Genomic DNA, 17,273 nt, shown 5'->3' on the forward strand with positions numbered 1-17,273 from the left:
CATCATGGAGCATAAGTTTCTGATCCCCCAAGTTTCTTTATTCGATATTTAGCAAAACATATTCCAGAAATGTTGTATGCAAGATGACAGCAGGCACAGAGGAATGGAGCACTGCTGCATCTTGGACTTCTGTGCTCAACCCCCATGCTTAAGCAAAAAAGAAAAACTGACCTGGTAAAGGTCAAGCGAGAAAGCTTTCAACATCTTTGGAGACTTCCATGCATCACCCATGCTGAATAGCACATGAAAACACATCAGAGAGTTTACTGGAAAATCATTTCCCTGCAGAACCATTAAAAATTCATTTGTCCCCTGCCAAATTTCAGGCTAGGAATTATCTAACCTAACTGAGAATTCTTTAAGAAAAAAAAAGCTTAGAGATAAAACACTGAATTCACTGACATTTAATTTTGGGAAGTGAGATGGAAGGGACAGAGTATCAGTGATTGTCTGTCACAACATGCATGTTTTTGTATACACACAGACCTGCAGAAAAAAATCACTTATTTCACTTAAAACCATAGTACACTGAAGTTACAAAGCCCTTCCACTACTCAGCTTCTAGTCCACACACTCTTCCAGTGTGGATTTCAGCTTCTCATCCAAATGCATCCCCACATAGTATATTTAATGCCACTATTTAAACTAAATAGTATACTCAAAGGTGAAAGAAGTGACTAGACAAACAACCAAACACGAAATATCTTGAGGCTTCCAAATTCATTAGACAAGGATTGGGCAGAGTGAGCATTTCAAAGTTTTTGTTTTTTCATTTTTTCAGTAGACCATCATATCTGTTCAATCCAGAGGTTCTCTCATCTCCTACAAACAATTCATTTATAAAGCAATGAATTAGAGCATCGGTGAACTTGTTTTCAGGATTTGGTTATCTTGTCTACAGCAGCTCCAGAAGAGAGAAGAAAAACCCATATGTTAGTACACCAGTGCAGATGAGGGATGCATTGGCCTCAGAAGAAATATTCCAGACAGAAAACAAGGAAGAATTATGCCATTGTACTCTAATAATTAATATTAAAGAGAAAGGGGGTAGACTTGAAATCCTCCTCTCTCTGAATCATTATATATTTACTATCAGTTGCAGGAGATGCCCTGAGAAATCTCTTTACATAATCAAATTTTTAAATTGTAGCAAAAACGCAGCACAATAGGTCAGATGCTCCTTTTCATCAACATATTAAAAAAAAAAAAAACAAAACTTTGAGCCAAACACATAATTTAATGTTTCTTTGTCTTATTCTTCATTCGAACCCACCTAGCTGAAGAATTATGCCCTTACTTAAATTGACAATCACAATATGCAGTTCATTTTGTGCTTATAACTTTCATCTCTCACACCAGCTAATGATCCCCATCAGCACATGTATCTTCACTGCCATCTATATACAGAGCAATCAAGACAGAAGCCTGCTTGAAAATTTAAAAAGCTTCAAATCTTCCCAGTCATATTTGTCTAAAACCTTGCCTGCTCACCAAAAGAGAGAGGAAACAAGAGCCAAGCATAGGACAGCCAAGCTCTAGGAGAGGTGAGCAGACAACATCAGCAGCCAAGAAAGTAACAGTACCAAAAATGTTATTTCTAGTCTTCAGTCACGACTTTTACATCCCTTAAAAAAAAGAAAAAAAAAAAGAAAAAAAAAAAAGAAAGAGAGAGAAAAAAATAAAAAGATCTCTTCCACACTTGAGGTTCTGGATACTGTCCATGTTAATCACTTCTAGGCAAAAAAATCAATGACGCTGTTGTGCAAGGTTAAAAAAAGCTCATGAAACTGTACTTTTTTTTGTTTGTTTAAGGCCCTTTCTAGCACTTCAAGTCCAGCAGAAAGTATGATGGAAAGCAAGTACTGAATCAACATTAGAGCTTCTGCAATTACTTGCAGTAGAGATAGAAGATCCATGCTAGAGGCATGCTCAGCAAGAGCCTTTCTTCATAAATAAAAGTTATTTTTTTAATAGCCAAAGCTTCACCATTTTTAGTACAGAAATTGAAATTTCGGTGGCACGGTAATGCCACATACCTGTTGTTTCAGAGTAAGAATAACTTTGCTACTTACCATGTAGCAGGCAATTGCACGTAGATGAGAGCTTAGGCATGACAATAGGTACTTCGTCTTGAGAAACCAAGAACTCCTGTTCTATAGGATGGAAAAAGCCTTTTGCTAGATGTTTGTGACTATTTTGCTGTATTTGAATTTTCCTTTAAAAGTGTAATCATGTATGGTTTCCATCTTATTTTCCCTCACACATGCATGTGTTACATAAAATGAGATATAGACTGGTATCAGAAAATGAAATCAGTCTTAGACTGCCCCCAAAACCTTACATATCTTGCACTGCTTTCCTATATTGTCCATACAGAACATGAGTATATGTTCCTAGACTAGTTTTCATTTTGAAGTCATAATTTAACACCACACACATTTTCAGACCTCTACAAAACTCCTGTCCTTCATAGATGACAAATTCTATGCTTGTAATTATGGAAAAAATGCTTCATGTTTCTAGAGTTATTATATTCATGGTAATATTATTTCTTAGGACATTTATGACACATTGTTAGAAAAGACAAAATTCATTACATAATTGGTTTTTGTTGTTATGTTTTACTTTTTCCATCTGTTAGTCTCCATGAAGTTGCAACACAGTTTTGGCATAAGCAGTTCCCGTCACGATGTATTCATCTTTCCTCATATTTTGGTGAAACATCTGGAGTTGTTATGCATCTCTCAGCAGAGCAAATACTGCCCAAATTTTCGACCTTAGAAGAATGAAGAAACTTGACACTGGATGATGCTTTGACAAGGGTACAATGTTCTGCATCATCACAACAACAACAAAGTCTTCGTTTCGCAACATAACTGAGATCTACACTGTTTAACTTCAATGTCAAAAGAAATTCAGAGACTAATTTATATAATTATCATCCAAGATATTTTAAGAAGTACTAGGAATAACAAAATAATACACAATAAATATACCTAGGCATAATGCCGAGAATTACAGAGGCTATTTTGGGGAGTATTTTAAAATACTTTAAGAGTTTGCAGAAACATCAGTTTTTTCCTCAAGGCCAAAGACTTGCTTTTCGCTGAAAAGCAGTGTGTTAGTTGGTTTTGCTTATGACTTAATTGTTTATGGTTACTTTGTTATTCAACTTTGTTAATAGCAGATTATTGTGAAAGCATTTGAGTCTGCACTTCAATAATTTCAAGTGAAGAAAAAAAATAATCTTATTTAGAACCATCCCTTAAGAGCTGTGTCAATATTCAAAGTTGCTAAATATGACTGTTCTACTTCACTTGGTCATATAAAATATGTTTTGTTGGCTCTATGAAAACATGCGATATAAAAGAGAAATTTCTATCCTTAATGCAGGAGAAAAAACAAAGATTTCCTGAGTGAAATGGCAAAGCATATTCTGACCTGAGGTGTCTGTAAAAAGCCTCTCCTGTATCTGAAAACTAAATCCAGAATTTAGTGTACCAAGTGGTATCTGAAGCCAAAAGAAAAATACAGTAATTTCATGTCAAAAGCACAAGTTTATGATTAGAGACTATTAGCGGGTTCTTGTGACATAACATACAAAACAGTTATAGGGAAAAGATCCACTGACTAGGGAACAAGAAAACAGGGCTCAGTTCCTGGAATGCCCATGCAAATCTTCCCATCAAGGCTGATAAGCATGTGAACTGTCCATACAGATTTAGTGAGGGAATAATATTTCTTGTTCTTCCAAAAGTTCTAAAATCCATTAATGCCTTGAAGATAAGGACCATACAGAGATATAGTTATTCTTAAGCAGGGTTTCTCCAAGGCTGTTATTGCTATGCCTCATCTTTACAACCATTGACCATGACTTTTTAATAGAAAGTTTCTTTCTGAATCCGAGGTCTCATGGTCATTCCTCTTTGTTGATGTAACTTGGGGTTAATTACAGCAACACTCAGCTGTGCCTGGGGGAAAACAAGAGACAAGTAGTCTAAAACTTTATCAGCAACTGCTCTTATCCTTCCCATCTGCCAAGTTCCCTCCACAATTTCTAAGAAATATTTAGGGCAATAGAAAATGCATTGTTTGGCAGGAATAGCACCAGGAGCCAGCCCAGGGTCTGCAGCCTCAACTGGGAATCCAGCAGGACATAAATACTGTCCCCCAGTGAAAGAAAAAGAGGGCACAACAGTGGTGCAACTGGTGTGTGGTTTAAGTCTAGCAGGCTGGCAGACAGGGTAGGAGGGAGTACCTGAAATTTGTAAGTTCCCATGCTAAGGATGCTCATTCTCTCATTTCTCACCTAAAACACATCTTCTACCAGCATGCACACTGTACAAGCGGTTTATGCTAGCTCTCCATTCCAGGTATTTAGAGGTTCTCTGCTGCTCTGTGACTGCTCCTGCCTTCCCTTTCTGGGACCACTGCACTTTTTTTTTACCACTTGCTTGACTGATGTCACAGCGGTGGTCCAACGAAGGCAGTATTTCTGCAAGTGGTCTGCAGAGAGCTGCTGTTTCAGCTCTCTGCACTGCTCTGGTACCAAAATGCTGTGCAGTTTGTAAATCCTCTTGCCTACACAACTTCCCTTCAGTTCATGCCAGTGACTCATGAGTTAGTGCTCAGCACTGCACCCTCTAGTCGTCCTCAACAGAAAAGGATGGTGATATTCATCCTCCCCAGACCCCATTCCCACAATTTTTGTAATTCCTAGGAGGCATTCACAAAATTAGAGTTTTAAAGGAAAGTGAGCTATAATTCAAATAGTATAGAGCTGTATAGACACAATAATTAACAAGGAAAATATATGAGCCTGGAACAGAGAGCCTAGATGTACCTAATGCAAACACTATTAAACTTACATCACTACATGCCAAGCAAACAGACTAGACTGATAACATTAGTCTTGCTGTACCAGTTTGAAAGGTTATTGCTCTCACTGGATTTTACTTTATTGGGATGCTGGCCAGCATCCCAATAAAGAATCCCTACTGATTTTCAGGAATCGAGTTCTATCTCTTTTGCACCGAAAGCACCAGTACAGTCACCATGAGGAAACTGTACTTGCAACAGTTCTACTAACAAAGCTTATATAGTCCTAAAAATGGGAAGAGCAAAGCAAGAATCAAACTCTTGCATGCCAAGCCATTAAACCTGATATGAATCAACTCCGACTTAAGTTAATTCCTTCCATACTGCTTTTCTGAGATGCATCGCTAGAAAAAGATATTGTCACTTAATGGCCAGACAAAAGTCTTGCATGTGATATAAAAACAACAGTAAAAACACAAAAAAAACTAGCAAGTGAAAGAAACATGTTGCAATTATGTGGAATACTAGTTTTGATATTTTATTAATAAGCGAGCATCCCTGGAATGGAGTCTGAATAAAACACTTCAGAGCCAATCGGAATACAAGGAATATAAATTTATTTTATGTAACATTGATTAGTTTTGAAAATTCCCATTTTTACTGTTTTAATTCCATCTTTTATTTTTTAAAAAATCACTAAAAGGACACAACCCACAAAAATACAATCTGTATCTGCTCTATATTTACAGATAACTGGTCACTATTAAGGCACAGATTTAAAACTAACATTTTTATGTAGCAAGTCAAATATTTGTGCATAATATAACACTAAATACGGTACGCTGTACTGTCATATTCCCTTTGTGGAATCAAAATAAGTGAGAAATTTTTTTCCAGTGTGTTTTTTGTGAAGCCCTATTGAAAATAACGCTGTTAATGGGAAATTCTTCACTCTTGTGTAGATGATTTAAGCACTGCTCAGCAAAAGACCACATCGACTTAATACTGTAATAACTTCTGTTCCAAGAATAGTACTGTCTAGATACATACCATGTAGTTATGAAAAGCTAAAAATCTAAGAGTGTAAAATTTCTTTCAACGCTTTTAAGTTCAGGCAAAAGCAGCAAGGGGTTGCAAAAAATCCTGTACAAAGTGTTGCTAAATATTTATTCCATTAAAAATATTTTATAAAATTAATGCACTTGAATACAATTCCATTTTCCAACACTGGTCTTGAGAATGCAAACACTGAGATGACAGGTCATCCCTAAGCACATAAGTACTCCATGAAAATGAAGCTATTTATGTGCTTAGAAGCAAGCACAAGTGTAAATACTTTCAGAATTAGAAGGTGTAGCTTCCACAAGGGTTTGCATGAAGCTGCTCTTGCCCGTGACGCACACCACAATTCTCATAGATATGTGGATATAGACTTTTGGCATTTAAGCAGAGTTAATTTTGCTGTGAATCACTGTGTGGAAGACTTATCCATTCTAATTTGTAGCACAATTTTAAAACCAGAGCAAGTTAACTGCTACTTTACCTACCGTGGAAGTCACCCAGCTATACACCATTAAGTAAATATGGCTGACACGAGTACTGAGCAGTCTCTTCTTGCTAAACACAGGCATTTTATCATTGCTCGATCATCTATGCCCTCAAGTAATAGCTTCTTGAAATTCCCTTTTTGTGTTCAAATGTTTCTCTACATCATTTTGTTTTCTCACCTTAAAAGAAATAATCATCCATGGAAAGTGTCACAACTATTTCTCACCCATTTTTGCATAAAAACCAACTACTGTAAATGTTATTCTAATGCCTTGCCTTCTTTTAAGAGCACTTGACAGTGGTTTATGTCCATCTCAAAAGGCTAATACACTGAACATAAATACATTACAGTAGAGGTAATTCACAATATTTCCTATGGGAATGCTTTTCAAAAAAAATAATGTTTGGAAACTTCATATTGCATTGCAGAAAGAGGCACTTCATGAATTCCTTCATTATATGAGAACCCTTCATAAACCCATAACAAAAAAAATCCGTAAGGACAAAGGAATAGTATTGCCAAATTTTTTGGACTTTCACAGTATAGGAATGCAATAGTTTCTCTATCCATTTATAATATGGACTCTTTCTGTTGAACATAACTTGTTTCAGAAATAGTTCATCTCAAGAGTTTTGCAGCTGACAATTACAAATCTAAATTGAACAAAACAGATGTTATTACACCTAGTTCTGCAGGTTGCTTAATTGCTGCATGCATAGTCATGTAAGTAATATACGTCATTTATTAAATGGCAACAGTGCTGTCTTGTCAAATTAGATTAGTTTTCTGTTTAATCAAACTGACAGCCCACAGCTCTAGTTTGATGAATGCCTTTCTTTCTCTACCATAAATCTGCAGTAGATCAGTTTAATCTGTTAGGTATTGTAGGTGTAGAATCTAAAAATAAAAGTCTGATATAAATAAGTGTCCTTCAGTGGCAGGATACTAAAAATAGCCCTTTGCTTTGAGACAACCATTAAAAACAGTTTTAGCATTACAGGCAGCAGTTAAATGATGACTGCAAAGGGTTAATATTGCAAGGTCCATTTTGGTCTTTCATTGCATCTGCTACAGTGAATTATTTTCATTGCAAGCAGCTCCAGACTGCTTAAGAGCATAATAGGACTGGTCCACTTTTAAGTGGTTTGATTTTGGAATAATCTTTCCAGATAACTACCAGGGAGACAAAGAGAGAGGAGAGAAAGAGAAGAAATCTGCACAAGAATGCATAAGAATCAATTACTAGTACCATTATAGTGAGATGCAACCTAAAGCAAGAACATCTGAAAGTTTTTAATTAGTGCCAATATAGCAATTGATATGGAAATGAAAGAGAAGTAAATTTCCACAGGACAAGAAATCAGAACATGTAAAGTGCAGAAAGACCTCAATAATTATCTTAAGCAGTACCAGAAAAATCCATCTCAATAAAACCAAAATCTCTGCTGTCTGGCATCCCAGCTTTTCATTCTTCCTTCATTCAACAAAGTAAAAATTCAGTGCATACATTATAGTTATGGGTAATAAAATACTAAACAAAGATCCCTATATTATTATTATTGCAAATTCTGTCCAATCTACATGAGTAAAACATAACCCACATTTGGTGTTTTGAAAGACAACAGCAAAATGTGTTTTCTCTTTTTGGCACAGTATTGTGCAGACAAAAACGCTTTGGTCCTTGATACCAAACTCCCAAAGTGCAGAGGGTGGTGTGCAGTGAAAGCTGTCCACAGGATTGCCATGTCCATCTTTACAGTTGACTTGGAGTCACAACTTACTGCTACCAGCGACCGCTGACGCTAGCAATGTCCGCGTGATACTGACGTGGCAGTCTCCCACTAGCTCCACCTTCCAGGAAGGAGGCACGGATGTTGGATGGGTCAAAGAGCTTTCTGCGGTTTTTATTCAGTTCTATAAAGGCCACAGGAGGAAAAGAAGAAAAGAAAAAGACACTCTTACCAGAAATTGTCTTTATTAAAGTGGCTTAGACACAGCTGAAAACATAGGGTAGATCAGCTGAAAACATAATCAAGGTACTCATTCAATATATAACACATCAGGATAGTGCAAGGTTAAACTTTATAGAGCCAATCTGGGAAGCAAGCTTCTATTTGCAACAATTCTTCCCCTGCACTGACATGCTATGCAGATTTTGCAATGCTGAGTTAAATCAGATTGCTGGAGCACTAAGAAAGATGCAATTTCCTTCTGAAGTAGCATTTACACAAAAAATGGCTGCAAACTTGTATGCATCTATACTTAAACTATTTTCCAAAGACATATTGCTTTGAACACAACACTGAAGCAGTATTTTAACACAGATTTTTAAAAAAAGATGCTCACTTCTTATTCAAATCCACATCCTAAGTCTGTACAAATACTCATCCAAAACATTTTTCCTTTTGCCACTTTTCCAAACAAACTTGATGATGGATATGAATCACTGCAAGATTACAGGTTTTCATGAATGCTATTAAATAAGTATATTGTATGCTTTTCTTCTGTATGCCATCATTTAAAATTCATAAAAACATTCACAAATGACATCAGTAAAAGGGATGCACGTTGGAGAAAAAAAAAATCCTCATGTTCCATGAAGGATCTAAAGAAAACTGTTCCTCCGACAGATTCATTCCAAGATAACAGCATACTCCTAAGTATACTATCTGTTGCTATTTATCACAACAGGGAAAAAGCTCTGTGTAGCTGCATAAACTACAGTACAATGTGAGAAACCTTATCTGGCCTTCTACAAGAAGGGTACAAAACAAAATTTTACTTATAGAAGGCTGGAAGAAAAAAAGTCAGCCAAGAGTTACCTTTTTCATTCAAACCTAGACAAACCTAGAAAGAAAGGAAAACAGAGGGTCTTGGAAAAAGAACCCTGGCAGTTTTTATAGCCAGCACAACTGTTTTGCTACACAATAAAGTGAAAAGGAACCAAAAGCTTGAAAATGACAGCTCTTTGCAGCATGTTGTGCCATTCAGACTTGCACTGAGTCTGAAACCTCAGAACTTCTATGATCAGCAGTTTTGGGGCAAAAAAAGGCCAACTCTCTAATCTTCTGTAAAACATTTTCCAGCAAGTTTCAGCTTTACAACAGCATACAGTGTTATGCAGTGTAAAACCTCTCTAAAGGTCAAAGCTTTAGAAGTGCTTTGCAATGAAGGGCAAACCAATGATTTGTGGAACAAATTCTTACTCCAAATTCCTTTGTCAACTGTAAACTTACAACTCCAGTGAGGAGAAAATAAACATTGTTAAAAATTAACAAATGATAACCTGTTTGAATTTACTTATATTTACCTGAGATTGCAAGCAGCATTTTTCTTCTGGCACCAAATGTGGTAATTCCTAGCTCTTTCAAATCTTGATCAGTAAGAGTAAGGAATGTCTGCAGATCAATCTAGAGTGAAAAGAAATAGGATGTTTATACACAAATCACTCTCCAGAATGATTAAGCCATAAATATGAGGCAGGGCAGTCACAGTGTTTCTACTGCTTTCTACAGTTACTCTGCCAACCTATTCTCTGTACATAAGCCTTCCAATGACTACTAAGTGCACTCTGTATTCCAGATAAAGAAAAACAGGGAAAACCAAAGATTTAAAAAGTACAGAAGATCAACTAATGAGATCTTTTATCTTTTTGTGTGTTTTTGTTCCTAATGCAGTTCAAGGAAACATAGTGGAAATTTTTTTTTTTTTTTTTTAAACTTTGGCCAAACAGCTTGGTGCCTCACACTTAATTCTCATAAAGCATAAAAAATAAAAATCAGGGCACAAGAAAATACCAAAGAAGGTATACAAAAAGAGAAATTCATTAAAAACACACGAGGCTGGCAGCAGATTGAAGAGACACCAGCATAAATGAGATATGGAGTGCATCTCAAAACTTGAATCCCTCGCGCTGAACAGCACAACAGGATGTTAGCTTAACCCTTGCAGGGTTGCTGTTTGCATATCCTGCCCCAGTGGCAATCAGAGAAGTCCCTAGAGAACGGGGGCACAGCCTCGAGCAGCACAGGCTGCATTGCCGTCACACAGGTAAGACTGGCACCACCTTGAAACAAACCTACTTGTGTGCTTCAGCTGAAGGATGACAGTAAGCGTGCCAAAACCTTAGCTTTGACTGAACATACACGTGCTATAACAGCTATTTCAATAGAGTGGACATGCATACAAAGAACCCTAACAGGCTTTCAAACAACAGCTGTGCTTAATGTTTAAAACCAGCACAGCTACCTCTTTTTTGACGCAGTGGGTGGCTGAGATAACAGGAAAGGCCTAGCAGCTAGATAACATGAGCATTACAGAATACACAAGGCAGAGACCTAAGGGACTGTGCACAGCACTGGTGGAGCCACAGCTGGAGCTTTTCACCCAAACGAGTATTAACCTGCCACAGCATGGCCAGCTCCAGGCTAAGCTGCTCCACAGCTGTCAGCACTTAGCTTTCCACAGCAGTCACTAGCTCAGGTGTGGCCACTTTCTGAGCATTTTTATGCCATCTCAAACAGAAATGACAAATGGTTGTACAACACTAAAGACATTGATCAGAAAGCCAAGAAAACCTGGTTGGAAACACACCAGATCCAGGAGCCCCAGGGCTGAGATGGCAGCTGGATGCTTTGGAAGACCTGCCAATGACCTAACTGAAGCGACTTCTATTGTAGAGTATTTTAGGGGTATGAAGTACTTCTGCTTAGACTAAACGGAGATACAAACTTAGATGGTGAGGTGGTGGAATGGGGGAGCTCCCACAGATGACTATCTCCTCATTGGGAATGGATCAGAAGTCCAGCCCGTTGGCAAACAAAAAGGCATGAAAGGGAGGAGAGGTGGGATGAACACGTGCACACCTGAGCGCCGAACCTGGGGGAAACATTATTGCAGGATGCAGACTATTCTTCCACACCTTCTAATGAACTTGACCAAAAAGCAATTCCTAGATATCCCACAAATAGCAGCCCTGAGGTTTAAATTTCCTTGAATCAAATAATTTTGATATGTACTTAGAAAATTAAACAAAGCTTCAGGAATAAAAAGTACACGTTTCTAGGCTAGCAATCTAGGAATTCACAAGACATATTTACACAGATCTGACAGAATAGCTCATGAAAATCCTGCTGCTAACAGTCTTGTTTTGTTTTGTTCAAAAAGCAGAACCATCACCATGAGTAAGACACACTACGAACACAAAGATATATTTTAAAATAATACTGACCTCTTGCTGTTGGAAAACATCTGTGTATTTGCCCAAACCGAGTTTGCTGAACAGCTCAGGCAGATCAGATCCCTTAAACAAACTGTTCAGATTACAGCCATTGCTTCCTGTCAGCGAGGAAATGCAGTCCATGTAATTACTGCTACTGAGATAGTGTTCAGCTGAAAGGGGAAAAGCACACTTGAATTTTCAATCCATGTAATCACATCAATGTTATATTCAATTAAATCATTATATTACCACAGTACTTAAAACTTCAAAATACCTATTACTTAGCAGAAAACTCCTTTCATTGGTTTGACATCATGAAGAACAAAGTTAATCCTTTGCTTATTAAGTTGCAGTCTTTATAGAAAGATGTTTGGAGACTTTTTAAGCAATTAAGTCACATTACACAACCTCTCATGCAACTGGAACTCGGGACCTTGAACTCAGCAGAAAGCCCTGCATTGCTGGTCCTCCTCTCTTGCCCTCCCCTCTTCTCCAGCCAGTGCTTAAGGAACAACCCCTGCACACAGGAGGCAGGCAGCCCCCTTCGCTCTGGCTGGGGAGAAGCAAGCCATGGCAACTCCTGATTGAAGGGCTGCAAAGCAGCCACATGATTTAGCAAGTACTTCAGCATGACACAAAGCACAAATACAATAGTTTTAGGGTAAATGATTAAATCCGGAAGTACTCTTTCTGTTAAACTTTTCAATACATTCCCCAAAAGGCACACATTAAAAAGCCTGCACACAAGAAAATGACAGTCGATTTAGGCAGGTAGGTTTTCCTCTCTACACAGACACTGACAGCACCCAAGCACGTCACTAGGGACTGATGTTCCCTGGCCAACACATCAGGGCTTTGTGCGGCCGGGGCTCTCCCTCACTAGTTACAAGCGTGGCAGGAGGGGCTGGCAGAAGACACAACAGTTGCTCAGTTGGACAGAATGGAGATGGCCCTGGAGGTTTATGCTACAGCCTTCATTATAGGCTGCTGAGAGGACGTTAAGAGCACAGTTTTTCACAAGTGACTAAGCTATGTTTATTTTCTGTGCATGAAGTATTAGAAGCATTTGGGATGTTACCTATCTTGTCTCTCCGTACTATTAACACTTCAGGATACAATATTCAGCCATTCATAGCTGAGCTAGTGTGATTTTTTAAAGTAAGAAAACTTACAAATATACCAACCATGAATATTTCCTCTAAGTGAAGCTATATCCTTTCTTAAGATGTCCAACTTTTACTATATGTTTATTTTGGAATTAAACTGGTATTTAGGTTTTATTTGCCTTGGTAAGAAAAATGCAATAAAAAATAAAAAAGCCACAGTATGTCTTCCCTTACAATACAAGTCTACATTTATTATAGACAAATGTTTAGTCTTCTCCACCTTTTTCCCCCCTTTCCAGGGAGGAGAATTTTAGTTTTCAGTAACTTAAAATAATTTTCAACTAGTTTAACTGATGTAAAAAAATAAATTTGTGAGTCTTAAGCTTTGTTAAAAAGATAATTATAATATTTCTGTGGATGCAGGTTGTAAATAAGTGATTTAAATCACGTTCTATCCACTGACAAACGCATGGAAAGATTTATCTTAATTACCATAAAGAAAATAATGCTTTAAAACTCAACATCAGCAAATTACAACTTCATCACCAGATGCTAGAGAGCCCAATAAAAACCTGGCTGTTTTTGCACTGATAAAAAGAGCAGAATGATGATTGTCTAGAATCAAGGTTTTGGTACTTCTGGTTTCAGTACAACTTGACGAACTCCTTCCAAAAATAGAAAGAGCTTTAAGCTACAGCATCTCTTCAATTTTTAAGTTCTTCATAAAAGTTTTTCTTCTGAACCAGTATTCTTATGTTGTTTTACAGTCTTACATATATTTTCACTGTTCAGTTAAAAAACACACCCTTATTTTATATGCACAGGTCATTTAAATCCCTAATGATGTCAGGAAATATTGAAATTAAATTTGTTGATCTCATTAAAAAACAGTTCTCAAAAATCAACCTGATTTATTTTGTTTCCGTTTGGGACTGCCTATTGAGGACACAAAGTCATTGTGAGCCGTGGGTCCAAGCCCGTTGTGGTCTCTCCAGTTATCAGATTCACTGGCACTTCCCAGGTGCTCCCGACTGTTGGACCGTGAGAGGGACATTGATGAACCCTATAAGACACAAAATGTGTGCATGAAACTGAAATATCATTGTGATACAAATATTTCACTTGAAGCAGCTCAGTTAAATCACGCAGCTTTCCAAGCTTTAAATGCTTGCAAACATTCTTTTGGCAGTTGATCAGTAGTCAAATAATTGCCAACTATACACAAAAACAGCAAGTGTGCTTAAATCATCAGCAGTTTGTAAGTTTTATGCAGAAGTTGAAGACCCTTCAAATAAGTTGCTCAACGTATCTTTTTTCAAAAATGCTCTACGGTATCTAATTCCCACACAAGTTGTATATACAAGTTCTGTATGGAAGTAGTTTGTTTTCTACATCTCTTCAAGACAAAAAAAATACTACAGAAATAATCTGAGGAAAATTGAATCAAGAGTATAAAAAAGAATCATGAATCATTTCTTCATTTGCTAAAGTTTCTTTTCTTACTCCTCTAAAGGCTTCATTATAATAAATCTCACTCTCATTATGAATCAATATTCCAAATTAAGGCAACAATTTTCCCTAAAAAGCTGCAGAGGACTATGGAATTTTGTGAAGATATACATCAAAAAGATTAACATTATTGATACCAAAACCACACATGAACTAAACATGACTGAAACAAGTTAATAATTTAACTCTACTTGCGTGCATCAAATTCCGATTAAAAAAAGACAAGTTTGGAAGTAGCAGTCTCTTCTATGGTTTTGAAAAATTAACAACATGGGAGAAAAAAGCCTAAGGCTCCTTGTCACTGTAAGATTCAAGAAGGGGTGAACCAGAGTCAGTATGGAGTGGAGAAAAGAATGGATTCACTCCAAATCTGTTAAAGAGCAGCAGGTGGCAAGGTCTCTTCATTGTTTGATCAAGGCGATAACTAAAAGTTCCGAAACAAAAATGAGTCATTCAATATTCCTGGAAAACTGAATGCACACCAAAATATTAAAGTGAAGGTGAGATTCTCAGGGCCTTATTTCACAGGTTAGCTTCCTAAAGATGAGATTACAGTGGCAGAATTACATCCGTTCAAAAAACTCTCCTTCGGCACAGCACCTAGAAGTTCATCAAAAGCCACCATGTAGGGAGGAAGTGTGTCAGGACTGCCCAAGAACCAAAGCACAGAGTTGAAGACTGCTAAATAGAAGCAACAGGATAACAGGAACCCAGGATCTTTTATAGCTCATACCAAAAGGTGGAAGCAGGAGCACTGAAGCAATATCATTTTAGTGGAAAGAGCTAAGACTGGTCTGTACACGCACTGACGCCAGGGCACTAACACCAAGTGTTCCCACATAGGCTAACAGGGCTGCTTATAGACCTTCAGAAGAGGTCAGTGCATGACAATTTGGAGAAAACCCTGCCCAGCTTAATTTCTAGAGAGAAGAGTTTGTTGTAAAAACAAACACAAACAAAATCTGCTGGATTAGGTCTTCCCTCCCCACCAAGTTATTACTGCAAACTTTCTGCATGTGCCTGAGCCTATTACACATAACTAAATGATTCCAAAAGTTAACATGCATCAAGTGAGGAACATCAAGGCACATTTCATCATGATTTATCATATCTTTTGCATTGATAAGTACATCCTGGAGAAGAAACTGTCTGAAGTTTTAGTGCTTAAGTACTATACCATTGACATCTGCTAGGTAGCACAAAAATCGGAAAAAGGTGTCTGTATGGAGCCAGGGAAGGTTAAAGCATGGAAATGCATTAAAAAGCAGCTTCAGAATGCCTTTAAGAAGGAAATGTAAGTTCCCACAAAGTCCTCGTCACGCACTCCTTTTTCCATCACCGTATCACTATGCACTAGTCCACATTATATAGCTTATTTTTTTTGCACACACATGTATGTTTTAATTAGGTCAGATTTCCACTGTTTATCTACACTTACTGAATCATTTTATCCCTTAAGTTGTCAGCAGTTTGTTTAAATAAACGTATATTCAGGAATAGACTTCTATAAACTTGAAGCATGATTTACAAAGTTAATATAATTCTGCATGCTGGGTTGAATGCATTCCATATGCCATCATAATTATAGAAGAAACATTTTTCAGAATAAACATGTTGAGTACCTCAAAAACAAGAGTAAACAACTGTATTATTTACTACAAATATATTTCAATTACAGTACGGCTTTGATATACCTCATATGTAGTTGTCATAGATGGTTTGTATGATACATGATTAGCTCTTCTTAGTTCCTTGATAGTTTCTGCAGGCATAGATTTAGAGAACCCCAATCCACTCCATGTATTTGTTGGAGTTCTCACTTCTGTTACAACTGGCTTCTTTAACATAGCTGCAAACATACAGGGCAAAACAGCAAGTGTCACTATTTAAAGGTAGGTGGTTTGTTTTTCTTGTGGGATGGTAGTGTTTAACAGGCCCAAACCTATTAAAGTCCCGTATCAATATCAAAGCTAAACGTATCCCTGAAATCAAGAACAACTTTGCCAATAAGACAAACACCTTAATATTTCAACTTTATCTAAGTCATTTCAAATATAACAAGCATCTCTATTACATCAGTATTAGAAATAGTTTGGAATATGGGAAAGCCAGTACACAAATGCTTCAATACTAGGTTTGATTAAAAAAGTTGTAAAACTAACATAAGAAAATTGAGTAGTGACACATACTAACAAACTCTTCATCAGTCTGTTTACCCACATACCTTTGGTTGCTAGTAGCTTCTTCTGTTCATAGTCAAATGCCTAAAAATTAAACAGGCAGAAGGTGGCTTAATTGCTATTCAAACTAAAGGTCATCTCAGTAATTAGTTCTTCTAAAAACAAAGATTTTATATGTGGCCAATGAATCCATCTAGGAGAAAATGTGAAGTACTGCACAATAATGTGACAGTGGTCTATGAAATTCTCAGTTACTTAAAACACTCAAATCTAGATAAAAAAGATTTTAAATAGCTATCTAGCTTCCATTTGAATGAAGTTATAGCAGCATTTAGATTCTGCATAGGCAGATTTTTGTAATACTTTTTCAAGCATGCTTTATCTTCCCACAGCATCTCTTAGAGCATCCAAAAGCTGTATAAATTAAAATAACAATATGCATCTTGGACAGCATTCGAGGCATTAGAGTTATTTTGAATATTTAAGGTTCAATTCCCTGTAGAATTATTTTCTGAAGAACAGACAAGTTTTGACAGAATTCAATAAAGCACCCATTAACACTACCTATGACACAATGGAAGATGTGAAGCTTAATCTTACCTGTTAAGTAACACTCAATTACTGGTAAAATTTGGAACATAAATTAGCAAAGTCTAAACAAACAAAATTACAAAAACTGCAGTACTTAAAGTAGTGAATTTAACACTTCAGGCTAAGCAGAGCATTGATAAGGAGAGGTCTGCAAACGTTATGCTAGCACTGATAGAAGATCAGATCTACACTGAGAAGTTGGTGAATATAAAACTGTTTTTCTTCATGTGTTTTGGAGCACAGGTGAAGCGATACATTCTGCTTCTAAATAAAAAATTTTTTATGAAAAGATGCAACTG

The 17,273-nt window shown here is 37.0% G+C and overlaps 1 protein-coding gene across 1 annotated transcript in view; it reads right to left on the minus strand.

Annotated features, from left to right (window-relative positions):
- Window positions 1-7,564: 7,564 nt before the first annotated feature.
- BICC1 (BicC family RNA binding protein 1) overlaps window positions 7,565-17,273 on the minus strand; it is a 79,023-nt gene continuing 69,314 nt past the window's right edge. Inside the window, exons 16-21 of the mRNA XM_088526353.1 lie at window positions 16,428-16,467; window positions 15,898-16,052; window positions 13,601-13,757; window positions 11,598-11,758; window positions 9,678-9,777; window positions 7,565-8,281 (exon numbers count right to left, since the gene is read on the minus strand). Of these exons, the coding sequence (XP_088382479.1) occupies window positions 8,151-8,281; window positions 9,678-9,777; window positions 11,598-11,758; window positions 13,601-13,757; window positions 15,898-16,052; window positions 16,428-16,467 (744 nt within the window). The 3' untranslated portion in view covers window positions 7,565-8,150. The remainder of the gene's footprint in view (window positions 8,282-9,677; window positions 9,778-11,597; window positions 11,759-13,600; window positions 13,758-15,897; window positions 16,053-16,427; window positions 16,468-17,273) is intronic.

Source organism: Tinamus guttatus, unplaced genomic scaffold, assembly GCF_059628265.1.
Source record: "Tinamus guttatus ecotype Peru unplaced genomic scaffold, ASM5962826v1 Tinamus_guttatus_pri_ptg000246l, whole genome shotgun sequence".
NCBI lineage: Eukaryota > Metazoa > Chordata > Aves > Tinamiformes > Tinamidae > Tinamus > Tinamus guttatus.